Here is a 27,699-nt window from a genome sequence, read left to right on the forward strand (position 1 = left end):
TTTTTTAATGTTTAAACTTTATTTCAAAAAGCAGGTTTGCTGTTTGCAACCATGACAATTAAAATGTGCTTTAGCACCGCTGTCTAGAACATCTCTACAAGCCAGTCCGACAAATACATGACATTTCAATGAGTAAAAAAGAGCACAAAACTGTTGGTGTAAGCACAGAATGTTAAAATGCCCACACACAAGAATAAAACCCATCAATTACATTTGTCACATAAGATAAGTCAAATGTCCAAAAGTTTGCGACAGAAGGGACCAAAAGGACAACACAAGATAGTCGCTGGAAAACAGTTGTGTGCTCTTTGGGCACTTAATTAAACATATCAAAATCATCATCTTCATCGGACTCTGCAAAATACTTCACTTCTTTGCTAGCCCAACCTGTCCGGGGCTTCGGGGCAGTTTCGGAGGCAAAGCCTGACTGGAAGATTTCCACATCAGAATCCTGGTCGAAAGCGGCCTTCTTGGGTTTCTTTGGAAAACAAAAGACAAATCCTTTGTGAAGCTCTGTGCGTTTTGCATCGTGACATTCAGTCCTGAAGCAACTCTTCTCTAACAGCTCTAACATAATCACAGCTACACCCCGGTTACTACATCAGCACCCCGCCATAAGAACATGCATCTTTTACTGAAGTGAAAAGTGGAAAGGACCATGAGAGGACTGACCTTGCACGGTGTTGATTCAGGTGCCTTCTTCCCAGGGTTGTAATCACCTTCATTTTCTGAGCCAGATGCTTTCCTTTTCTTTGCCCCTCTCCCTTTTCCTAGGTGAGAGAACATAATTTCAATAAAACATCAGAGTTCAGCACGCTGGAAAAAACAGCAGTGATATTGTTACATCTTATCACGTCTGTGTGTAAAGTTGAAATTCAGTTTACAGCTCAAGCTTCTTCTCAATAGGCAGAAAATACAACATAACAGTTGATTTTCTCAGTTTTATCTCTCTCTTTCATACTTCCTCTGGAGTTACCATTCTCTCATGGGGTTTGGAGTCATTAAATTCCCAACAGCGAAGGTCACTTAAGAAGTTCACAGCACTGACTGCCAAGAAACACCAGTGAACACTTTCTGTCATAGAACAAGCTCAGGGCTGAGTAATCTGCCGATGATTCATTTACTAATAAATCAGTGTGGTTCTTTTAGAGACTATCTCTGCTTCCCTTGAAATATAATCTTGAACCTGTGTTACAGAGAGCACAGACATCGTGTGATGCTAATCGACACCACATCTAAATTACTACCTTTGGGTGCCGCAGTCTTCTTTGGAATGCCAAATTCCAAATCCGAGTCAGAACTTACAGTTTCCATCTTCTTGGCCTTGGGAGCCCTTTTAGGTTTAGGTGGTACATCTACTTTTGCTGTTAGAAGTCAGAGATACCGAATGTGTTACATTCACATATTGCATAGAAATATCAAATTTTAATAAATTACAGAATAAATGGCAGATGTTAAAACGAGATGAGCCTCCTACACTTGAGGAAAACATACTTCAACTTTTATGTTAGAACTGTGAAAAATAAACAGGAATCCTTACTGAATTTCTATTACTGCTACACAACCTGTCTTGCCATCTTTATAATACAGTACTTGTATTGCTCCGAAAGCAATGCCTCCTATTCATTCTCATGGAAATTACAATGAATACAAAGAGCTCAATAACACCATTCAATAGTGTTTTTATTATCTATGCCTTTTCACCGTCGATGAACAAGAGCTGTGCTGGTAAAAATCTGCCCCAGCAGAGGTGACCTACTGTCACTGTCAGCACTGCTGAAACGAACCCCTCACTGCCTCACTGTGATCACTGTTTTAAACATTCAGCAAGTGTTGATTAATGTCAATGGGTGCAATTTTTCCACATAGAAGAATTCATTTCCACCCCTTTGCTTCACCTGCACTTCCACATCAGACACCGTTTTGTCAGACTGCCCCTTTGCTGCCATCTGTTACATTGCAATGAAATGGAATGGAATACTGCTGGGAAGGTTCAACCTCGGCTGCCACACCACCACCATCCACCTCTGATATCGCGGGCCAACGTAATAAAACAGGAGGCATTGGTCTCGGAGCAGCCCTCATACATTCACACCACGGAGAAGTAATGCACTCCACATGTTGGAAGACAATCCAGCCTTTAACAAAACCCTCTGCTTCGCTACTGACCTATGTGTAATCTGTCAGCCCTGAATACCTTAAAGATAAGGAGCATGTAAAAAGCTCCACATAGCAGGAATGTGAACACTGGTGAGTACTCAAGCTTTCATCTGTGATACTGCTAAGGGAATGTCTTCAGACAGATGAGTGTCTCCAGAATCTTTTTGGCAGCGTTGCCTTTAACTGCTCCCTGCTGGAGAATCAGTGTACTGCTTTGTGTGATGGATGATACCTACTAAGTAGTCCAAGTATCATGGCCTGCTAATATTAAAAATAAAGCTCTCTTTGGCATCAAGGAGAGGCTCCGGCAGCCTTTTAGATAGATCTTGAGAGTGAAGAACTGATACTTAGGTCGGAACTCGGGAACCATATTTGAAAACAACAAATAGGTCTCTATAGATATCGCAATTAGAAGACAAAAGAACTATATTAGCATAAAGCAAGTCAGAGTCAGTTGATGCCAGAGATCAGAAAATTTCATATCAAATTGATCAAGGTCTGAGAAGAAATTTAACTCCTAACTATTCCTTTATTGTCCCTGGACTGAGAAAGGAATGTGGCCATACAGGTAACGAGACAGAACAAGCAGTCCTTCAGTATCAGCTTCCTGTCCTCCAAAATTCAAACTCTGAAGTCACAAAAAACCCCACGTACGACTGTTTGTAGTAATTGCTTCAGCTACACAATAGACATTCCCCTGTGAGGCACTCACCAGAAGGTGAGTGGATGGAACATTGCATGAACACAGAACTAAGGACATGACTAAAAGAATACCAGCTGAGTAATAACTAAGCTATTAAGTTATCACTACACTGTCAAAGAAATGGTGATCATGTACAGTTTGGGCAAAGGAGAGATGATGAAAACTGTGGAATGCTGTGAAGTGAATGGAAGTGAAGAACTTGAAAAAACTTGATTTACATTGTAATCCTACACTTACCTTTTTTAGCAGCTACTGTTTTACTTAGAATTTTCTCTGTTTCTTTTGAGGCGAAAGGTGATGAGAAAACAGGAGTAGAATCCTCCTCGTCACTGTCCAATTTTGTTGTATCTATAACCACAGAGTATGTTCAGAATAAGATTTGTTCACTGCATATTTTAAATCATCCTGATCGCTTACAGTCAAGATCAATCTCACAGATACACCTTTCTGATACTACAGCTAGGCTATGTGTGTACCGTGTGCCTACAATACAAGCCATGTTCCTCTAAGGATCAGAACCTCTTATTTCTTTTCCCCTGCATAAATCTCAATGTCATTACTCTTAAGACTACTGCGTTAAGTTTCTATTTATGACATAAAACCCCGTACGTATTCTGTAAAAACAGCTAATGGTAATCAGATCAGTGAAATCAAGCTCACCATCATCTGTCTTCCGAGAGTAGGATGGCAATGAGAAAATGTTCCCAAAGTCTTGATTTTTCTTCTCTTGAGACATTTTTCTACTTCCAGACACAAGAAGAAATTGCATTAATTGCATTAAATCCATATTAAAATATGCAGACATTATAGCAACCATAAGAGATTAAATTATTGTTTTGCATTCTAACACGTATCTAGCACTTCAACAGACAAATCCTTAATAAAATCCCTATCCTGTCATGCATCGTAACCATCTTAAATTGACAGCACTACATATTTATCAATAAGTCTGTATACCTGTTGGTACAAGAAGGAAAACAGAAATTTTTACTAAATACGATTAACAGATGACATTACTGACACTCTATCACAATTCGGTGAGCCATGTCTTCCCTGCCCAAGTCAGTTGCAATGGTGAGATGATAATATACACTTTCATTCCTCCCCAGAAACATATACATTTTATTTTACATCTTATGTGAAGATTAATAATTAATATTCTGTCAGTTTTCTTTAGAGGTTTCTGTATTCAAAAAAAAATTATCTAAAAATATATACTGCTGAGTTACAGTACTTACTCTGGAGATGGCTTTATTATGAATGGAGGGAAGTCATATTCATCTTCTTCTGAACTGTCTGAGAGAACGAACTCCTTCTCTCTGTCATTTATAGGTGGAGAAACTTTTACTTTCAGCTCATCTAAATCATTCTTATTGTTGGCATCATCATCGGCATCATCTTCTTCTTCTGACAAGTCAAATGTATACTTGGGCCTCTCAGCTAAAAGGAAAATACATTTTTACATACTTCAGTATAGTTATGTTACCACATAAATAAATGCAAGGGGAAGTCACTCAGCAGGGCCTGCCTCAGATTATAAAAGAATTTGAGGAAAAAAAAAAAAAAAAGTCTTGTTTGAGTCTAGAAGAACAGAGGCACATAATTTAAACTGCTACCAAACATCAGAAGTAGTGCGACCAGCAGGAGCAGGGAGGTGATCCCCCTGTCCCTCTGTACTCAGCTCTGGCCAGACCGTATCTTGAACACCATGTTCAGTTTTTAGTCTTTCACTACATGAAAGAATCCAGGCCCTGAAGCATGTCCAGAGAAGGACAACAAAGCTGTGAGGAGACTGGGGCACACATCTTATGGTTGAGAGAACTGGGATTGTTCAGTCTGCAGAAGAGGAGGCTCATGGGTGATCTGATCACTCTTTACAACTGCGTGAAAGGAGGTTGTGGCGAGGTGGGGGCTGGCCTCCTCTCCCAGGTAACTAGAGACTGGATGACAGGGAATGGCTTCAAGATGCACCAGAGGAGGTTCAGTTTGGATATTAGCAAAAACCTCTTCTCTTCTATTTTTATTAATTTCTACTCTAGTATTTTGGATAAGGTGAAAGATTTCTGGATCAAGTTACAAAATCTTTCACAGCAACTCTTGGTCTTGTCACTAAGGGCTTTTTCATAAACATCACAGTGAAGAGAATAAAATGCAAGTTATCTGCAGCAGATAGACCTTTCACAGATACACCTTTCTGATACTACAGCTAGGCTATGTGTGTACCATGTGCCTACAATACAAGCCATGTTCCTCTAAGGATCAGAACCTCTTATTTCTTTTCCCCTACATAAATCTCAATACCATTACTCTTAAGACTACTGCGTTAAGTTTCTATTTATGACATAAAACCCCGTACGTATTCTGTAAAAACTGCTAATGGTAATCAGATCAGTGAAATCAAGCTCACCATCATCTGTCTTCCGAGAGTAGGATGGCAATGAGAAAATGTTCCCAAAGTCTTGATTTTTCTTCTCTTGAGACATTTGTCTACTTCCAGACACAAGAAGAAATTGCATTAATTGCATTAAATCCATATTAAAATATGCAGACATTATAGCATCCATAAGAGATTAAATTATTGTTTTACATTCTAACACGTATCTAGCACTTCAACAGACAAATCCTTAATAAAATCCCTATCCTGTCATGCATCGTAACCATCTTAAATTGACAGCACTACTTATTTATCAATAAGTCTGTATACCTGTTGGTACAAGAAGGAAAACAGAAATTTTTACTAAATACGATTAACAGATGACATTACTGACACTCTATCACAATTCGGTGAGCCATGTCTTCCCTGCCCAAGTCAGTTGCAATGGTGAGATGATAATATACACTTTCATTCCTCCCCAGAAACATATACATTTTATTTTACATCTTATGTGAAGATTAATAATTAATATTCTGTCAGTTTTCTTTAGAGGTTTCTGTATTCAAAAAAAAATTATCTAAAAATATATACTGCTGAGTTACAGTACTTACTCTGGAGATGGCTTTATTATGAATGGAGGGAAGTCATATTCATCTTCTTCTGAACTGTCTGAGAGAACGAACTCCTTCTCTCTGTCATTTATAGGTGGAGAAACTTTTACTTTCAGCTCATCTAAATCATTCTTATTGTTGGCATCATCATCGGCATCATCTTCTTCTTCTGACAAGTCAAATGTATACTTGGGCCTCTCAGCTAAAAGGAAAATACATTTTTACATACTTCAGTATAGTTACGTTACCACATAAATAAATGCAAGGGGAAGTCACTCAGCAGGGCCTGCCTCAGATTATAAAAGAATTTGAGGAAAAAAAAAAAAAAAAGTCTTGTTTGAGTCTAGAAGAACAGAGGCACATAATTTAAACTGCTACCAAACATCAGAAGTAGTGCGACCAGCAGGAGCAGGGAGGTGATCCCCCTGTCCCTCTGTACTCAGCTCTGGCCAGACCGTATCTTGAACACCATGTTCAGTTTTTAGTCTTTCACTACATGAAAGAATCCAGGCCCTGAAGCATGTCCAGAGAAGGACAACAAAGCTGTGAGGAGACTGGGGCACACATCTTATGGTTGAGAGAACTGGGATTGTTCAGTCTGCAGAAGAGGAGGCTCATGGGTGATCTGATCACTCTTTACAACTGCGTGAAAGGAGGTTGTGGCGAGGTGGGGGCTGGCCTCCTCTCCCAGGTAACTAGAGACTGGATGACAGGGAATGGCTTCAAGATGCACCAGAGGAGGTTCAGTTTGGATATTAGCAAAAACCTCTTCTCTTCTATTTTTATTAATTTCTACTCTAGTATTTTGGATAAGGTGAAAGATTTCTGGATCAAGTTACAAAATCTTTCACAGCAACTCTTGGTCTTGTCACTAAGGGCTTTTTCATAAACATCACAGTGAAGAGAATAAAATGCAAGTTATCTGCAGCAGATAGACCTTTCACAGATACACCTTTCTGATACTACAGCTAGGCTATGTGTGTACCATGTGCCTACAATACAAGCCATGTTCCTCTAAGGATCAGAACCTCTTATTTCTTTTCCCCTACATAAATCTCAATACCATTACTCTTAAGACTACTGCGTTAAGTTTCTATTTATGACATAAAACCCCGTACGTATTCTGTAAAAACTGCTAATGGTAATCAGATCAGTGAAATCAAGCTCACCATCATCTGTCTTCCGAGAGTAGGATGGCAATGAGAAAATGTTCCCAAAGTCTTGATTTTTCTTCTCTTGAGACATTTGTCTACTTCCAGACACAAGAAGAAATTGCATTAATTGCATTAACTCCATATTAAAATATGCAGACATTATAGCATCCATAAGAGATTAAATTATTGTTTTACATTCTAACACGTATCTAGCACTTCAACAGACAAATCCTTAATAAAATCCCTATCCTGTCATGCATCGTAACCATCTTAAATTGACAGCACTACATGTTTATCAATAAGTCTGTATACCTGTTGGTACAAGAAGGAAAACAGAAATTTTTACTAAATACGATTAACAGATGACATTACTGACACTCTATCACAATTCGGTGAGCCATGTCTTCCCTGCCCAAGTCAGTTGCAATGGTGAGATGATAATATACACTTTCATTCCTCCCCAGAAACATATACATTTTATTTTACATCTTATGTGAAGATTAATAATTAATATTCTGTCAGTTTTCTTTAGAGGTTTCTGTATTCAAAAAAAAATTATCTAAAAATATATACTGCTGAGTTACAGTACTTACTCTGGAGATGGCTTTATTTTGAATGGAGGGAAGTCATATTCATCTTCTTCTGAACTGTCTGAGAGAACGAACTCCTTCTCTCTGTCATTTATACCTGGAAAAGCTTTTACTTTCAGCTCATCTAAATCATTGCTACTGTTGGTATCATCATCGGCATCGTCTTCTTCTTCTGACAAGTCAAATGTATACTTGGGCCTCTCAGCTAAAAGAAAAATACATTTTTACATACTTCAGTATAGTTACGTTACCACATAAATAAAAGTGGCAGAGAACATACACGTCATATATTTTCATTTGTACACAATCTAATTATGTAAAAAACAATCGATTTTTTTTCTACTCACATATTCAACGATTTAGATCCCTCCCCCTCAAACCCATATGTAGAAAGCAGAAGATCCCCATCTCAAGAGAAGCAGAATACTCTACAGAAATTTCAGTCAGTTACTACAACTAGAGAACCATAATAGACGTGTCCACATGTTTAACTTGAGCATTGAATACCTCTGCTTTTAATTTCCATGTATGCTGAAAGTAATACAGAAGTGTTTGGAAGTATTTCTGCACATCTCTTTAAGGAAGAAATCAGATGAAATACTCATTGTGGTATATTTCCCTTCTCATAATGTGTTAAAAATACGATTAATGCAAAATTAGTACTCATTCGAGCTTAATGATGACTGCGTAAGGATATCTCACCAGGCTCCTCCTTCTCTCTCTTCACTTTAACGATTTTATCTGCTGGGGCTGCTGTATTCACCGAGTCATCCCCACCACCGTCAGCTTGCGCACCACCAAATTCTTCATCAAATTCTATTTTTATTGCTACAGCATCAGCATCACCCTAAAAATATTAACAAGTTGGTCAAAATAAAATTATACCTTTATATTCCAACAATAAATATTATAAATAAATAACAACCGGTGGTGCACAGTGTTAGAACCGCCGCTTGCAACACTGGAGGCCTGGGTTTGAATCCCCCCTGTGGCGCAAGTGGTAGAACTGCCGCTCTGCTACACTAGAGGGCTCAAATCCCAGGAGTTGGACTCGATGATCTCTAAGGTCCCTTCCAACTCGCACGATACTGTGATACTGTGATAAACTGCAATACAATTTTTAGAAGAGAATAAATTAAAGTAGACTATTATATTGCCAATTTTAATAGTATTGGAAGGGGAAAAAAAGCAACAAAAACACTCCAGCAATAAGTAGTCATAATAGGCTTTCAAATATAAAATAAGTCCAGCATTAATTTCTTTACACATTAAGTTAGAAAAACATCATACGTACATACAGTACTAATGGGGTCTAGTGGGATCTAGTCTTTGGATTTGCATTATCAGCACGGAAAAATATAGCAGTTAAAGAATGTAACTATAGCAACAGTTAGTTTACCTTTTTCCTTTTCAGCAATTTCCTACTGGCATCAGCTTTCATGGCAGATGTAATCTGTGGAACTATTCTTCTCCCAAATGGTGATGGCATGGTCTCTTCCAACTGAAGCTTCTTCATCTTGGGTTTACCAACTTCACCTTTTATTGGCTTGCCAATCATGCCAGCCAGAATGTCATCTCTTTCCTGTGCTTCTACTTTCTAACAAAAAACCAGGGGCGAGAGGGAAACATGTTCATTTTCAGTAAAGGCAAAACATGGTGCTTTTTCAGTCTTTTTTAACATGGAGTAGAAGACTGCCCTTAATTGTCAGCTGAATTATAGCGCACCTTTTACTAATGGAAAATCAATCACTTAATCTTGGTAAATTCTTCCCTACTTCATGTGGTTAAAAGCTACGCTTTTTTTCAAGCCCAAACAAATGAAAACTTTTGGACACTCTGGAATATCTTTCTTTCATCAAGTTCCTCTTCCTCACGTGTATCTCCAGGTACTGATATAACTTTTCAGTCCTTCGGTGTTTAAAGCAAGCAGTGAGCTTTTAGATTAAGTTTTATAAGGCACATTTTCCAGTCCTTTCCAGTTTTTTATTACAGAAGTTGAGGTTTCAGCACAGAATACTTCCAATTGCATCTGCACCATGAAGGTGCAGAGAAATAAACATCTTATTTGGATTATCCTGTGTTACTTCAAAAGATTACATCAGCCATTTTCAGGAAACACTGAAGGCTGAGGCTCAGCAATCATCAATACGCCTTTACCTTTTTGCCAGAGGTACTAATGAGGCAAGGTAAAAGCCTTTTGTCTAGCACTTCTGGTCTACATGCTTTGTTCCCAAATTTGTGGCTTTACATTTGATAATGCTTCCTCACTTAGAATTGCTAGTTACTACTCCCAGCTTTTTTGACATTTGAAAACCAATTTGTTCCTGGTAGTTTTTCTTTCACAGACTTGGGAAAAGCACTGTACTGTACAAATACAAGAAAGAATCCCTGAGAACAAAACAGATTTCCCACTTGCCCCTATATTTGGAGAGCAATCTGCTTTTTGTTTTGGTTTGGTTTTTGTTTTGTTTTGTTTTTGCTTATTTTTAATATCTATTTTTAGAAAGATTTGTAAAACATACTTCAAGCTCTTCAACAAAAGCTGCTAAGTCTTCTTTCCAGAGATCTGAGGCAGATTTCCTTTTCAGGTCATTTAGTTCTCTCTCCTAAAATGTGAAAGTAGCATATAAAATATAAGTTTTTACGTTATGAGTTGGCTGAATCATAAGTTACAAGTAACTTAGTAAATACTATCTGAACTGAACATTCACAATTGGGCACATCCGTAATTATTAAATCATTTCAAAAGAAGCCTCTCACAGTGTACCAACCTTTGAATCTCTGTGCTTAATGAGCTCTTCCACTTTCTCTTTTGTGAGAGACCACAGAGACATGTCTAAGATATAGTTAAAATCAGGGCCAGAAGTCGATCCAGAAGCAGAGGAAGCATCATCATTTAGGTTTTGTGGGTCCTCCTCTTCTGCTGCCTAAAGTGAAATATTCAGAATTAGACAGATGAATAATCTTAGCTCTGTAAATGAACAGCAGCAATTCCCCAAAATACCCTGATGGATTACTAAGGTGTTTCCTCGTGCATTCAGTAACAAGGAATTTTTTCTTGTCTTTTCCAAAAAGCCATGTTCCTGTCATTTTTTATGGCTGGACTGTTTAGTCATTGATGTAAGAATACAAAGCTGAACCTAACATTAGCAATACGCACCGTATCCCACTGGCTACAGAAACTTGTATTTTCCTAGCTATCTCACACAGGATGAAGATCTTTGCTCTCTGGACATGCACGTACATCTGTTTCTTTAGAAACGAGTACAGTTTTGTATAGCAGTATACAAAGTGCTATAAAAACCCTGAATGTATGAACTTCTCATTCTCAACCTTTATATCATCTAGTTGTCTTCTTAGAATTATCTATGTGGAATACCACCATTATGCAGCAATATTTGTATGTAAATTCGTATTTGTAAGAATGAAAGCCAATAAAAAGTAGTAATGATTAATCTTGTTAAAGTGTTGTGTCATAAATTAATCAGACTACTACAAAACCAAACATCTTGATAAATGAATATCATTTATAACAACAGCATCAAATGTATTCAGAGATTTCTGATCCTCACCTTTTCCTGTGCTTCTTTCCAAGCTTTAACTGGATCGGATTCATAGCCCCTCTGAACCAACATTTGAATCAAGTCTCTTTTTGATCTATTCTCTACAATACAAACAAAAAACCAAAGTCAGTAATCGGTGTTGTGAAAGTCAATGTCTTACATACAAATACATTTTACGACATTTAAATCACTTCCAGATTTCTCCCCGGTTCTATTTTAGAGAGTGTTAACTCACCTATGGCAATTTTCCCTTGTATCTTCTCCAGAATGAAGCGAGCTTGGTTGTTTAGCTTTGTAGATTCAGCACCCAGCATTTCCTCAAGCCATGCCTTACGTAAACTATAATAATATAATCGCAAATCAAAGAACTCCTTCAGAATGTCTTGCACAGTTTCATACTTCTTTAAAAATCCCATATGATCAAAGAGCACCTACAAAATAGATAACATATGGCTTGAAAGAGATTTCATAACTCAAGATTTTTAATCTTCCTGTATGAGTTTATTTCTATTGCTCTCACATGCACACTATATGAAGAATAGCATTTTGAAGACTGAGAGCTCAAACCTTCCTCTGGGACTATATAGCACATAGCTAGATAGATTATATTTTTAGTCACAAGTCAACTTAACATAAGATTTATGATTATATCTTCAAGCAAGAAAGCCCTGGAGAGGACACCAAAATTCAGATGAAACTACAATTCTATCTAAATTCACAACAATAATAATAATAATAATCGTATAACAGTTGAAGAGTATTTTTTATAATCTCTAACCTCCAGTGTGAAAACTGCCACTTTAAACATCTCAGAAATCCTTCAAGTACAAAGAAATAAATCATTTTTACTTCACAGGCAAAATCAATTCTGCCTGACTTCTGACACCTCCAGTTCAGACATTTATAGGTGGACTAGTCACCCTGGGCACCCCTTTCTAGTCAGCTGAAAGAAATAAATCCCTCTCTAGGGGAATTCATCTGTCTAAAGTATCTGTTTGGTAGGTGGATGCATAATGGACTCACACAGGCATCTAACTTTTTAACATGTTCACACCAGGACAGATTGATTCCTACACAAATACAAGCCTTACAGAGAGATTCTAGCAGTAGTCCCTACACTTACTCGAACCTGTGCAAAGTACAGTCACCTTGATCTGGTGCATTTGCTTTTCAAAAATAATCTACACAATAGATTGAGCAAGGCCATTTACAACACACACATGTGTGTATTTTTGCTTTGTGATAATGTTTGAAAGTATTACCTGCCATAAAAAGACTAAAATTCTAGACAATTCCAGTGAACTTTCAAAATTCAAGTAGCCCAACATGGTCAAAAAAGCAAGACGTGCATTATCTCCAAGACAACTGAATTCAAACAGTTCACAATTACTTTTTGTCAGCAGCAAATATGAAGAAGAGACTTGTTCATTTATGCCAAAATCACTACAAAAACATTCAAGTTTACAACAAGCAACTGTAAATATTCTGATAGCCAAACAGAAAAAAAGTTACCATAGAATTACAAGTAAGACTTGTTTGAAGCTTAAAGACTTTGTGCAATCCAGCAGCTTCTGCCTCTGCAAGTTTTTCTTCTGTCATCTTCACAACAAATTTCACAGTCGTATCAGTGTGGTATTCCTTGTAGTCACAAATTAATGCTGGAGTTTTTTCAGTTCCATTCAACAGTGGTTCCAGAACCTGTTCTTTGTACACCTATTAAGAAAAAGATAGCAAAAAACCAGAAACACTTATTTCAACTTCTTTAGATTCCTCATTCTTTAAACCAAGCTCACAACCAAGCTCAGATTTCAACTTGTGTACCACAACTGAAGCCAGTGATAATTTACAAAACCAATATAACCTGCAAAATGAAAGCTGGGATTAGAACAAGCATAAGAGCCATTCTACAAGGTCAAGAAAGCCTACTTAAAAATAAATAAATAAATAAAAAGATGGGGGGGAAGGGAAGGGAATTATGTATTAACTCAGCAGAAGAAGCAGTTATTCTTTGTAGTATGGACAGTAGATGAGATGGTACAAGTAGAACCCTCTTTTACAAAGGCAAAGAAAAGAATGAAACCATGTTTCTTTCCAAGTGCATAAAATGATCAGAAGTGGACTAAAATGTTCTCCTGCGTGTAGGATAAAACTGTTTAATTTAGAGCTTTTTTTCTTTACTGTAACTTACCTGGGTCCATGTTCTTACAGGTAGCTCTGTAATTTCTACAGTGTTTCTGTCCACCACAAATATTTCACCACTGACCACATACTGGTTTTGACCAAGTTCTTGAATGGTTCCTCTGAAGTTTTTGTAGTTTGGAAGCTGAAATTGCAATAAAAATCAGTGGGATACTAAGAATCTTTGTAATAAGATACGGAAGATATTTCTTTTTCCCCATGCACCATACAGCTATCACTTTATACTGTGCTAATCCATCAACCAGCCCCTCATGCTGGTAATAATCTTACGTCATGGTTTTATCATTACCAAAAAAAGCCAAAAAGATACACATGTGCAAGTGACAGAAGCAATTACCTTATTACCTAAAGAGTAGGTACATAATTAAGATGTAGCTGAATCCAGAAAGGTGGTATTAGTCTTTCTTTGGTTTTTTGGTTGTGAGATTCTTTTTGTTTGTTTTGAATTTTTTTTTTTAATTTAAGTGGCATTTTTTATTTTTTTTTTAATTTGGATTTCCTTTTGTATGATTTTTTTTTTTTTTTCCCAGAAAACAGCAAACACAGCTAACACCGGACAGAAAGTGCATAAATACCCCAGTCTCACTCTAAGTTTACATCGGCACTAAAAGAAATGGAGAAGCTGGGCTACCTTCCCTAGTCATTTACTTTTTTTATTCATGTGCTGTTTGGCAAAGATAGTGGAACCCATTCAGTTTAAACATCAACTAATGTGGTGACAGACTTTTAATTACTGTTATTATTTATTTTAACTGAATTGATTCCCTTACCCAGTTTACCATGCAGCCACAAACACATACCAGAATACAGAAAGGAGACTAAAAGAGGCAGTTCTGCCTCCATCTATCACAGTGAGGCTTCAATTGACTTTGAGACTACACAGAAGGCCTAAGAGTCCTAAGGGAAGGGCAATGGATTGCATTAATTAAAAAAATTCTAATTATTGTTCCCAAGTATTTGAAAAAGAAAATTCACTGAGTCATGAAAACTGATATTGCACTCTCAGAGGCAGTGAAATGTGATCTAAGTAGAGATGTTTCTGCCCCTAGGACTTCGACAACACAAAGTAGCAATACCCACTTATCAATTAGTTGTAAAGGTTAAATAGATTACGTTAGCTGTTGATTACAAAGGTTCTGGGTTCACACGAGTATTCTTACTGTGCAAAGTGTTTTTGAAATACACACCAGTTCCAAGAACTTCTTGTAAAATTTTAAATAAAGGAGCAGAAGCTACGTACAGTTCAGCAGCTGCTGACTTTCTTGAACAGTGACAATGCCTTCTCCTATGCTTACAGGTGTGCTGAAGATTTGGATAAGACGGAGGAAATTTTATATTTGGCTGAAGATAAATACTTGCACCTCGTATAAGAAATAGCAGCACAACTTTCTACTCTACTCCCATGCAAAATGACTATCTTTAGGACTTGAAACTTTGAAGTCTTACTGTCAACAGAGAACAGAAAGTCCTCTGAAATAACTGGAAATCCACAAATTGCACTGTTTCTTTTCTTCAAGATGAACTTCTCCACATCACTTTCCAACAGTCAAGTAAGGCAAAATTACCAGACAATTCAACCAATTCAACTACTTCAATAATCAAGCATTCATGGAGGTATAGGACTACATTTCCTAAGCACAAAATTAGATTTGATTACCAAATGTATAAAATGCTAGTGTATGTTATTTTTACCATGGGATGGGGATCTAAGCCATCCAGCATTCGTCTGACGTTGTTTACAATCTCTCTGGTATCATAGTTTGGAAGTTTGCAAGCACATCCAGTACCGATTCCTTCAGCTCCATTTACTAAAACCATAGGAATGATGGGAATATACCATCTAGGCTCTACACGTTGGTTGTCATCATAAAGGAATGTCAGCAAGTTGTCATCCACTGATGGAAAAAGAAGCCGGGCTAAAGGGCTTTATAAAAGAAAGAAAAGAAAAATCTGTTTAACTGGAGTCCCACTGGTTTCATGTATAAGTGCTTTAACCCACAGAGTGTCCAAATATGACCTATTTTTTTCATGTCTTCTATTCTTTGCCATTCTGAAGCTGAAATTACAATGTAATGTCGCACCTCCTGAGAAAACAAAGTTCTTCCCAATAGAATGGCATACTAATAGCAGATGATGTCTGCTTCCTTCCCAATTACGCATGTACATAATACACTAACAAATGATCACACAGCACACAGACCTAAGTCTACAGCATTTTCAGTCTTCATCTTTATAATTCAAAGTTTAATTCCTTGAAAGCTACATTTTCTACAGCAGTTCTATGCGTAGAAAATCTCTGCAGAAAACTCAAGATGGAAAACCACACTTACAAACATAAGGCAAAATTTGAGCACTAACAGCTATCAAAATAGACTAATCTCCTATCCCTTTCACATAAAAAAATAAAAATAAATAAATAAAATCCTTTACTGTTGTGAAAGGACTACTTCAGGAATAAAGCTTCTCAAAAGCTTAAACCGTTGACAATATCTTTACCTTAGCATAGTGAAAATACAGCGAGAGCTGGCAGCATCCTTTCCACCATGAAGCCTGGTACCAAACTGACCAATAGGTTGTAGAAGATTAACATTGTTACTTCCAACAAAGTTCTGAGCCAAGTTGACAATAGTCATCATTAATGCTTGCTGCAAGAAAATACATGTTCACCGAAATAAACATTAGAAGTACACTCTTTCCTAATCAGTCAATAATGCAGATTTTCAATGCCCAGGAATTCTGTGACTGGCCTGACCTCAATTTCAAAGAAGTCAGCTTGAGGAAGAAATATAGCCTCTTACTAGAGCTACTGGCAAAGCATAATTCTCCCTCTTCCATAGCCACATTGCCTCCCTGAATTAAATGTCCTTGTACTCAATGCTTAGAAAAACCCAAAGTTTTCTCGATTTTTTTAAAGCACTTTTCTGGAGTAATTGAAGGGGCAAAAAATGATTGCACCTGCTTTCTCTTGCACAAACTACATCTCACTGCATTCAAAGGCAAAGATGAAAGGATGGAAAGAGAATAAATATGGCAACTCATGTTGATATTCCAGATAAACACAAATAAACAAGAGAAAGAAATAACCGTTGTTTCAATCTTGTATCAGGTTTTGGAGAACACTGTACTCTATTTTTTGTTCAACACCAAAAATTTCCATTGCACATAGTTACTATGATGGAGAATCTGGAAGAAGTTTACTACGTAATTATTTACTTACCATTTCTCCATAATCCATAAACTACGTGGTAATACCACCTTGCATAAGGACTTGGAAGGAATGGAAATACATTTTCTTTTTAAAGTATTTACTGCTCGGCTCAAACTCTTTAAAATTAAATCTGTAATTACTACTTTGAGTCAAAAGATTCGGCATTTTAATACAGTAAACATTGTACACAGGCTACAAATTCTCACAGCTTTTCTACTCTTCGTACTCACCTCCCCATGGTGATAAGCTGACATTTCAGCAACAGAACCAGCCAGCTCAGCAACCTTTACTTCACGTTTATCATTTCTCTTAAAGCAAGTGAACAAAACTTTGCGCTGCCCTGGTTTTAAACCTAGTAAGAAGAAGATGCCATTTTCAACACATAAAAAAGCATTGGTTTCCAAGAAAAAAAACAAAAAAAACAAAAAAAAAAAACAAAAACAAAACAAAACAAAAAAAACAAAAACAAACAAAAAAAACCCCAAAACTTGATTTTGCTTTATTCTCATCTCTAAACTCTGGAAAGAAGCTTAAACTTTAGAGGAAAATTGTAATTTGAACAAAATAAATTCTTTTCAATTATTGTAAAATAATAGAAATAATAATAGAAATGATTACTATAACAAAGAGGCACCCAAAGAGTGGAAACTTAACCCTTTAAGCCAGTAGCACTCAACACTATTCTAAGAAGTAGAACTTCATCCTAAATGTACCTCTGCAAGATAATAGTTGTTTCTTTCCAGTATAGCAAGCAAAATCTTTTTCCTAAGAATCAACACAAATCCAGCAGTGACAACTGTAATTGTAGCTTACACTTATTTTAAAGCACTCTGAAAGTTAACTATTTCTGTTAAAATAAAAATACGTGCTATTTCTATCCCTTCTAGATCTTTTACAGTTTTAAGAAACCATTCTCTTTGATCATATCTTTATCATTTAGGTACACTTGATGGACCTGTACACTTGAAGTACACTATCTTTGTGGAAGGAACCATATAATTTTTCTGCATACCATCTGTAACTGATAACCAAAACATGCTTATTCATCTATTCATTGTTTCGACTCACATACACTACTAAAATGCATTAAAATACGCATTACTAACCTAGGTAAGAGCAAAAGTTCAAAAAAAAAGACATGACTTCAGTCTCCGCTTCATTTAGGTACATAAAATCAATTATTTTATTTTTTTTTTAATAATGGGTCTGTATCATATTCTCTAGCATAATGACAGTAACAGGATTTCCTTCACAGAGGAAAATCACCAGGAAATAAGAAAGCTGTAACTGTTAAGAGATGGTCAAAATTTTCTTTTTCTGTATTTTTTTCTGAGATTTGCCAATAGAATACCCTGTTGTTTACCACCTGTGATAGTGAAGAACAGAATCTGACCTTCCGAGCAGTTCAGAGATCCATGATCAGAAGCAAAATTAGACCCAAAGCTAACAGTGACACGAATAGCAATTATGTATGTTTACATCTTATATACATATACACATAGAAATTATATTGCATTATGTATACATGTTATTTATGTGTCTATAAAATAATACATGTGTTCCTCATATAAAGGTTCCCTTCTAGTTTTCTTACACTTCTGTACAGATAAATGCTCTTGCAGCATTAGATATTTTGGTGTGAGCTTGTAGCACCAAGAATGCTGAATACCACGGCTATAAAAAGTTTGTTGGAAACTGGAAATAAATGCTTTTTCTTTTTTGTCTTATGAAACCTCAAGCTTTTTTTTACCATATCTTCGTGAGCATATTTATACTGACAAAAATACAGGCAGAAATTTCTGTTCATGCTGCCTGCAGACAGCTTTACACATGAAGCACAAACTGTGCAGTAAGAGCTGCTTCTTTTCATACGCCATTGCAAAGGAAGAGTTAGTAAATCTGATTTAGAGAACCATAGGATGACTGCATGAAGGATCAGTAAGCACTAAAAGAGTGTTTGTGCTACATGATGGGAGAATACATTTCATCCTTTCATTTTTATCTAAATTCAGATGACAACTTGAATTGTAATTATTAAGCACTTCAAAGACTTGCATTTTCTGACTGCCTAAGTAGAAGCAAAGTACTTGTAATGTCCAGGGTTAAGCTTAAAGGCTACAAAGTATCAGTTTAAACTTCTTCACAGAAGAACAGTCATAAGTCCTCAGCATATAAATGACAACAAAAATACAGAAGTCTTCTAAACTCTGTCTAAATAGATTGGCTTTCCAACCAAATCACAAGTTTAAAAAAACAATAAAAGAGAATATTCCAACAAATCATAATAAACTGTCAGCTTACCATCAACAAGGGAGGGAATATATCCTTCGTTGTCTGGATCTGAGAAAAGGATCGACTCCTCGTTAATGAAGTCATCGTAGGTCAAATGTGTTGTCGCTGGACTATATAAAAATGGCTGAAAAAAACCCACATACATTATTCACTCAATACAAACACCTTGTTACATTTAAATCTCATCCACAAGATTTGTTACTATTGTTTAGGACTCACTTCAGGAAGGCCATGTAGCCAACCCTGTCGACTGTCCTCCATGAAGTCTGTTAACCATTCTTTTCGATCATCAATCTTCTTCTTACTGAACGCCTGAAAAAATTTCAGTTTCATAATATTGTAAGTGTAGATATGTTTGTATAAACATATAAACAGATATGTTTGTATAAACACCCAGAAAACAGAGCACAGAAAGTTCTGCTCGAATGTGCACAAGAACTTCTTTACAGGGAGGGTGACGGAGCACTGGACCAGGCTGCCCAGGGGGTTGTGGAGTCTGGAGATACTCAAGACCCGCCTGGACACCTACCTGTGCGACCTGGCGTAGGAAACTATCTGATCAAGTATTCAGTATTTAAATAGATAAACCATGTGATTAATGCTTACATTTATGCAGCAGTACTTGCTTGTGACCTATTGGACACTCCCGCAGAAGGTTTTTCTAACTCACACTGACAGCTTAACAAAATTGATGATTTATAAAGACTAAATGAGAATTTAGGCTAGCTGACAGTCTTTACGAATACAAGGCATCACTTTAAAACAACAGCTTATCACTATAAAATGACACAAAAATGTTCCGAAAGACTGATCTGTTACAGAAGTAGAGTTCCCATCCAGTGAGTTTCTTCTCCAAAAAAAAGAAGAATGCATAAAGACTGAATATGCAGTTCAAGTAAAATTTTAACTACTTTGGGAAAATTCTGTGAGTTACTGAAGTACTACGTTTTTTATGATGGAGTAAAAGACAGAGATACCATCATTTCAAGCACTCTCCTGCATAAGAGAAAGGGATAAAGTAATATCACCCTGTTCAGCTTCAGCTTGGCTGCCTCTGTGAGCAAAGCTCAACAGTTTGACAAGTCAGAATGTTAACAGTTTTTGGCTCAAAGCTTGCTCAGTGGCAGCCATCTGAGATAGAACCCACTCAGCAAGCTTTTGGAGTTAATGGTTAATTACCATGAGCGCAGTGGTAAGAGGATGGATGTGCTGTTCCTCCTGACGAGCAAGATGCGAGTACGAGCAAGATGCGAGTACCTCAACTGCTACTGTCACTGCGACAAACAGAACACGAGGCCCCTGCTAACTAGGGAGTGCCCCAACAAACAGGTGTTGCCCCGGTAACGGAAAGGATGCAGTAGAGAGGATAAAATCCCAAGGAAGAGCAGGTACCCCTCTACCCAACTGCATATCAAATGAGATACCACTGACCAACTTGCTGCCTCCCTGCAGCCCAACAAGACGCCGCTGGATCCCTGATGGGGACTATCCTTGCTCTATAAATCATTTGCTAGAATTTTTCTCTTTTCTCGCCAACTTTCAATAATAAATCAATAATAAATAAAATCAATTGTAATAAATCAATTGGAAAACACTGGCTTTGTTTGCTGTCTTCATCTTTTTCTGGGTATATATATGTGTGTATTGAACCATCTCTTCCAATAATTGGAGCGAGACACAGACCTCTGAAGGCTTCAGCTTAAGCTGTTGTACAAACATGGCTAAAATCCTACAGTTTTATTCTGGATCCTTTCCATGTGTCTATATAATTCCTAGACCAATTGAGTGACAAATGACCAGAAGCATTACTAGGAAAATAAGTCCTTATGAGCACTGACGAATTTAGAATGTGAAATAATATTTTTCTTGTCATGAGATCTGGTAGGACCTACAATCTTAAACCCCATTATACTTGAAGTTGAGCTTAGGGCTTGGATTATAGCTTGCAGCAGCAAAAATATGGATGGGAATACAAATGAAGCTTCTGTTAACAGCATTAGGAGTAGTCAGCAGTTCTTCCCTGAGTAATAGATGACTAATTTCATACAGAATAGACAGGATATCATTTTAGACAATAAGTATTAGTCTTAACGGGTTATTTGGCCTCAGACATAATTTAAACTAATGCCATTCTGTACATAAATAGGACAACTTTATACAGCCCTGGCATATCATGTGCAGTTATACCTAGCCTCTGAAGATCAGACTGAAGACAAGCTGAAGAATGTAAAAAGTAGAACAGAGAGCAGAAGACTAGATCCTCTATAATGGTATGTAAGCACTTGGAAATTGTACTGATGAAAAATGAAAGCAAGTAATAACAACAAAGGTACTACAAAGAATTCTTAGTAGGAACAGAATCTGCCTCTAGGGCTAAGACTGGCATCAAAAGTGACTCCAGTCTTCACAACTTTAATTGCAACCAAATCCTGCTATGTTTCCTCGAAATACCCATTGAATGATAATTCTGGTGTATGTGAAAGTCCATTTGCAGAACTCAGATTCTTAATCAGGTTTTCCAGAGTCTCTTAAGGAACAGGGTTAAGGGAAGTCCTAGAGAGAGTTCAGTGGAGGGCCACAAAGATGACTAAGGGGCTGGGGCATCTCCTGTATGAGGAAATGATGAAAGATCTGGGACTGTTCAGACTGTTGAAGACTGAGAAGGGATCTTAGCAATGCTTGTTAATATCTAAAGGAAAGCTGCAAAGTAGATGTGGCCAGCCTCTTTTCAGTGATGCCCAGCAAGGGGGTAATGGACACAAACTGGAAAACAGAAAGTTGTGTACAACATGAGGAAAAAATATATATATATTTAACTTTGAGAGCATCAGAGCCCTGGAATAGGCTGACCACAGAGGTTGTCAGGTCACTTTCTCGAAAGACATCCAAAACCCACCTGAGTGCAATTCACTGTAGGGAATCTGCTTTAGCACAGGGTTAAGACTAGCTAATATTCAGAGGTCCCTTCCAACCCCTACATTTCTGTGATTCCATAGCAGACATGCAAACATACAGATTCCTTCCTATCTAGATGAACACACTTTTCTGAGATAGATAACTACATATATGAATTATATTTCAGTGCATCATGGACAGAAGTAAAGTGACAGGTACAAATAACATTTGATACATCAGGTTTTTTCCTTCAACAAAGCAGGCACCTACTGTTTTCTCACGTTCTCTGTTAGTAAAAACATACTCTTTTACTGGATCCATAACATGTTGTTAAATGTTTCTATATGACTTTCATTACATACATATATACATATCATTTCTGAATACAAGTATTTTCCCAATTTTCATTCCCTTTCTTACACCTTTCTCTTTTTAATAGCATCTAAAACTAAAACAGAAAATACATGAAAGATGAAAACAGTTTCATTCCAGACACTCCTGTCATTTGTCTTTCCTCAAGTTCTGTGAAACACAACTTCCTGGTGTACTGACTCTGTCGTGTCTATAGCATCTGAAAACAACTACCTAAAAGATTTCAGATTCAAATGCGCCAGACACATATGTGAATAAACACATGCCACACTGATAAATCTTCAAAGAATAAATCGTCATCTGATCATATTTACTCAGAAACAAAAATCAGGTCCCCTAAGCAGCTGTGAGACATCATTTGTTTGAGCTCTATTGCCTTTCTCAGAGCAGGGAATGAACGTTAAATATTCTAATACAACTGCCCAAGATAGAACATGTAACTTGGAATCACATTTTCGAAGGCAAAGTAGCTATTCTTAGTATACTTACAAAGGCTGACACTTGACGAGCAGACTCAGTTTGTTGCACCTCCAAGTCATCCGCTTCAGATTTCTTATCCTCATTATTTTCTGGTATTGAGTGATTAAGTGCTGGTGGAATTCATGATTTTAGCTGAGCAGTACAGTAAGGACCCTACATTTTAAGGAAGTGAAATTCTTAATTGTTAATGGGATTCTCCTGCAAACAGCTGTCATAGATAAAGAAGCAGAAGAGAGCCAGCAGATATTTAGAGACATCTTTCTTGGAGCACAAGAGCTCTTGATTCCCATGTTCAAGACAGTGGGCACAGAAGGCAGGAGAAGAGCATGGCTGAGCCAGGACCTCCCAGTCCAACTGAAATGTAAGGGGGAATGCACAGCCAGTGGAAGTAGAGACACACACCCTGGGGATACTTGGATACCAACAGAAGCATAGGAATGGGATCAGGAAAGTTAAGCTGATGCAGGCAAGGGATTCTAATGGGTACACTAAGAACATGTGTAAGAAACTGCATCCCCTCTGATGAATGAGACAAGGATATCTGCAAACAGACAACATGGAAAATGCTGAGGTACATCTTTATCTTAGTTTTCAACAATTGCTCCTCCCATACTGTTTGTAACAGTTCATTTCCCTCCTCCACCCCCTTCCCCACTTATCATGCAAGTCAGGATGCTAGAGGACGGCGTTAAGAGCTCCCCCTAGCCAACCTAAGAACCCCCACTTACAAGACACCACCCCACCTCAGTCCCCACCCTGCAATGAACACATCAGGTCATATAACCTTTGCTACCCAAATTTGCTCCCCCCACCCCCTGCAGAGCACTGATCAGCCTGAGGCTAGTGCACTGTTTGCTTAGAATACATATGATTATAGATATATGTGCAAAATCTTGTTCAGAATACATTTAATAAATTGTTTTGGTGCACCTAATGGGTGTCAGGGAAGTATGCTATAGTCACTACCTTTCCATTGGGCAAAATAAATCAAGGAACACAGTGTGGGGAGGGATCCCCCACAACACTCTTGCTTCTAAATTGGAGAGATACGGATGTAATGAGCAGATTACTAGATGGATTTGGAAGTGGCTGAATAGATGTATCTAAAGAATTGCAGTTAGCAGCTCAATGTCCAAATGCAAAGCAGTAGCAAACAGCATCTCTCAGGAGTCCATACTGAGAAAGCTTCAGTAATGAGACAGTGGTGTTGCGTGTATCCTCCGCAAGTCTATGGATGATATCAAACTGAGTGGTGAAGTTGAAACAAGAGAAGGAAGGGATGCCATTCAGACAACCCACAAGAAGTCAGCCCATGTGCATCTCGTGAAGCTCAACAAAGTGCAGCACGGCATCCTGCATAAAGGTTGGGGTAATGCCCAACACCTGTAAAGACTGGGAGGGTGACCTGAATGAGAGCAGCACAGTGGATAAGGGCTTAAGAGATGAAAAGCTGGATACGAGCTGGCAACATGCACTTGCAGCCCAGAGGCAGTCATATGCTGATCTGCATCCAAAAGAAGCCAACAGGGTGGGGAAGGTGTTTCTCCCCACCTACTCAGCTTTCAGGAGAGCCCATGGAGAGTACTGCATCCAGCTGTGGGGTCCTCAGCACAAGAAATATGTAGATCTATTACTGAAAGTGCAGAGAAGTACCACAAGAATGATCAGAGCCACAAAAGTCTCCCCTGTGCAGAAAGACAGAGAACTGAGTTCCTTCAGCCTGCAAAAGAGAAGGCTGGGGGAAAACCTCATTGAGTCATTTCAATATTTAAAGTGGGCATATAATAAGCACGGAGATAGACTTCACAGGAGCCTGGAAGAGCGGTGGTTGCCCAGAGCTATGGGTGCCCCATACCTAGAGGCAGGTGTTCAAGGCTAGTTTGGTTAGCAGATCTGAACATCCTGATCTAGTGGGAGGTACAGCAGGACAGTTGAAATGAGATAGTCTTTAAGATCCCTTACAGCACAAACTGTTCTCTCAATCTAAAGTAAACATTCATTCATGTGATGCTTAGCATAGCAGTAACTAGGGCTTTCATACAACTAGCGTTAAATCTACAAGTAGTAACATTCAGAATTTTTATTAGACATTCTTAGTCAATTAGAAATCCATCAGCAGAACAGTTTCCTCTTAAAATGCCTTCCTTGTTAGTCGAGGTATAAGTGCAGCTAGACCCTTACCCAGCATTAGTACGTGAGGTCTCATTCAGGTTATCTACAGGTAGACTGGCCTCCATGTTGCCACACTCTGATCCAGAAAGTGTGTCTGGGGACTTAAAACTTGAGCTTTCAGAAACATCCTGTGGGCCAACTGACTCTGCCTTTCCTAAGGATTCCAATGATTGCAGGACTTCACAGTTTTTTTCTGCTTTCTGAAAAATAGGAAAAACAAATATGAGCAAAAGCAAGTCATGGTACTAAACCCAAAAAGGAGATAGCTTTATGTCCACAAAGCTCAGTACTAATCGCTCCTCAGAGCACTTCCTGTCCAAAAAGACCATCTCCTTTTAGTTGCTCCCTAATCATTTCACAGGCTTCCCAAGAAAAATTCGTATGTCTTTCTTTAACTAAACACCTTGAAATGTAGGTTTCAGTAGATGTTTTCAGTACTTTTATTTCATCACCGTCATTTCATGAAGTTCACCTCAGGTCAGAAACAACTGGAAGTACAAGAGTTCCCACACAGAAAATCACAGCTTTTGAAAAAATATATGGTTTCTAAAAAGATTAATCTATCTTTTCTTTACATCATCAAGTGTTTCTATCAGTTTCACAAACTCAGAAGCTGGAATCCAACTGACAAAAAAAAGAAAAAGCCTTACATCTGCATCTGGAGGGACGCAAGACTCATGACTACTCTGCATCAAACTTTCCTTCTTGTTGGCATCCTCCTGCGATACACCTTTATTTATATCCATCTCTTCCTTCCTACTTGTTGTTCTGAAATTTGGCTTTGGTCTATGGAATCGACTCCTCAGTAACCGAACTGATGAAGTAACAGTTTTGTCTTCTTGGATCTCAGGACCAAACTCCCTAAAAAACCAAACAGGCAGTTGATGGCATGGGACAAGACAAATCCTTCCAATCACATTTCACATGCTTGTATTTCATTTTCAGCAGTAGCTAGAACGAGAGCAAAGGAAGGGACGCCATGAAAAAGATCAACTAAGATCACATCAAACATCAAGAACCTGTACCTTCAAGACAGGTCAGCAAATGTAAGAAAAATTCAGATTAACTGGAAGGAATAAGACACACAAATACTATGCTTACAGATTAAGTGGTAAATCTTTCTTACCACTGCCCAGCAAAAATACATCTATGCAGCTGCTTGAGAAGCTTACATCTTTGTGGCAGGAATCATTGCTTTCATTCACATGGTGTAACGCATATCCTTCTGCTTGTCCTCTTCAGGATCTTTTTCATGTCTGTGGTCTTTTCTCCATGCAACAGTTCTTTCTAGGTTTGGTTTGGGTTTCTGCACTCGGCCTCTTTTGAAAGGTGCTGGTTTCAGCACACTCTCTTTGCTGCCTTCTTGTGAACCAGCCATGTCATTAGACCTGGAAAAATACAGAATACATCTTGTGTACTTATGGATCTTAAATTGGAAGGCTCCTAAGGCAAATATGTTTTCCTTTTTAAGCACTAAATCACATACATTTCCATAAAGCAGAGCTATGCACTGCTAAGTCCATGGAGACAGTAGAAGTGCTTGAGAAGTAAAAATGTATGCTTGCACCGTTCTTTTCTTTCCCCACTGGAAATGGGATACTACGCTACAGATCTTTTCCTGACTCACAAAGGCACTTCTCAAATTCGTAGCTGCTCTAGAGGCAGAACAACCTAATTTAACAAAGGCTATGAAAGGTATCAGAAACTTTATAAGAATATAACAATAACTTAATAATCTTACTGGCGTACAAATACAAGATGTATCTACAACTACCACCTTCTTCTATGCCTTTACACCGAGAGCCACGTTATACAGCAAGGAAGATAATAACAGAACTAAATGCTGAAGTGTTTTTATGTCTGATCAAACCTTGTATAGTCATCCTTCGCCTTCTTTAAAAGGACTAAGTAAAAAGACAAGGTGTTGTTGTTATTAACTCTCCTGTAAAGGACATTTCTCCTGTCACACCACATCTGCCATTTCTCCACTGAATAGAAATACAGGAAACACTCATTAATTAAAATATACATTAAACCACCCACACTGGAATGTGTTTTTTTTTCTCCTCACACTCATATGCTCAACTGCGCTTTAAGAACAAACACTTATTCCTGTTGCTTAAACACTCTATACTTCCCACTCACTGAAAGGATGATACATCAGTATTCAAACTATTGGAGAAAGCTTGCTTTAGTTTGCAAGGGACTAGCTAATTCTTTGCATTCATCATGGGGATTGATGCATTTAAAAACACTGCTTTAAATCGAAAAACAACTAATTTATTTCATGCATTTAATAAGTAAGCACACAAACAAATAAATAAATAAATGTTACTCTTCTCTGAATTTCTATCTCAGAGCAGAAATTGTCCAAGAAACTTCTGTTTTAAGAACTGCAAGATCGTGAAGATGCCGGTATTCCGTGATCCTGTGTAACTATCATCCTATGTAACATGACCAGATGTGAGGGTGGCAAATTGCAAGAAAGAAGCATCCTTTATTTCCCCCCCCACTCCCAGCATACTTACTGAGACACCATCTCCAAGACTTTGCCAGCTTTTTCCACAGCTTCTCCACTGCTGACATCAAACTTATTCCTTTGGTCAGTATTCTGAGAAGAAACAGAATATTAAGACATTAACACCTTTGTACTTATCAAGTGCATCATTACCTAATAGACCAGGTAACTATCCATGACAAGATACAAAACAGGCTGCTCATGACAGATGTAATCACTTATGTAGTGAGTATCACATGCCCAGAAAGGTGCTGTAAACCCTAGTTCAAAAAACCAATGTTGTGCTTGCTGCATGGCATGAGAGCATTAACATCTGCCATTTGTGCAACGAGCTGTCTCCCAGGCTGAGATCTCTACACCATGTTACTGATGGCTAAGTAAGTGCTAATTCCTGGTCACCCTCAGGAA

General features: G+C 37.8%; 1 protein-coding gene across 1 annotated transcript; it reads right to left on the minus strand.

The window, feature by feature from the left end:
* Positions 1 to 24,838, minus strand: LOC140264530 (DNA topoisomerase 2-beta-like). The gene is made up of 25 exons (XM_072360383.1): positions 24,796 to 24,838; positions 22,611 to 22,711; positions 19,074 to 19,166; positions 18,864 to 18,978; positions 16,793 to 16,914; positions 15,851 to 15,999; positions 15,047 to 15,278; positions 13,344 to 13,478; positions 12,668 to 12,868; positions 11,391 to 11,586; positions 11,165 to 11,256; positions 10,364 to 10,519; positions 10,115 to 10,198; positions 8,992 to 9,189; positions 8,295 to 8,439; positions 7,596 to 7,797; positions 7,018 to 7,097; positions 5,959 to 6,017; positions 4,742 to 4,775; positions 4,102 to 4,303; positions 3,524 to 3,606; positions 3,101 to 3,211; positions 1,248 to 1,364; positions 673 to 770; positions 1 to 478 (listed from the first exon to the last, which is right to left on the minus strand). Exons 1-25 carry the CDS (start codon positions 24,836 to 24,838, stop codon positions 317 to 319), a joined length of 3,210 nt encoding a protein of 1,069 aa, XP_072216484.1. The 3' UTR covers positions 1 to 316.
* Positions 24,839 to 27,699: the final 2,861 nt, after the last annotated feature.

This window comes from Excalfactoria chinensis, chromosome Z (genome assembly GCF_039878825.1).
Source record: "Excalfactoria chinensis isolate bCotChi1 chromosome Z, bCotChi1.hap2, whole genome shotgun sequence".
Classification (NCBI taxonomy): Eukaryota; Metazoa; Chordata; class Aves; order Galliformes; family Phasianidae; genus Excalfactoria; species Excalfactoria chinensis.

Excerpts from the sequence above, each read along its gene's own strand:
- LOC140264530 (XM_072360383.1), bottom strand. The coding sequence starts at position 24,838 with ATGGAGGCCAGTCTACCTGTAGATAACCTGAATGAGACCTCAC. Across the intron at positions 15,279-15,850 it reads TGTATTTTCACTATGCTAAG|CCCTTTAGCCCGGCTTCTTT; the intron begins GTAAAGATATTG and ends TCTTTTATAAAG. Across the intron at positions 10,520-11,164 it reads GGAAAGAAGCACAGGAAAAG|GCAGCAGAAGAGGAGGACCC; the intron begins GTGAGGATCAGA and ends ATTTCACTTTAG.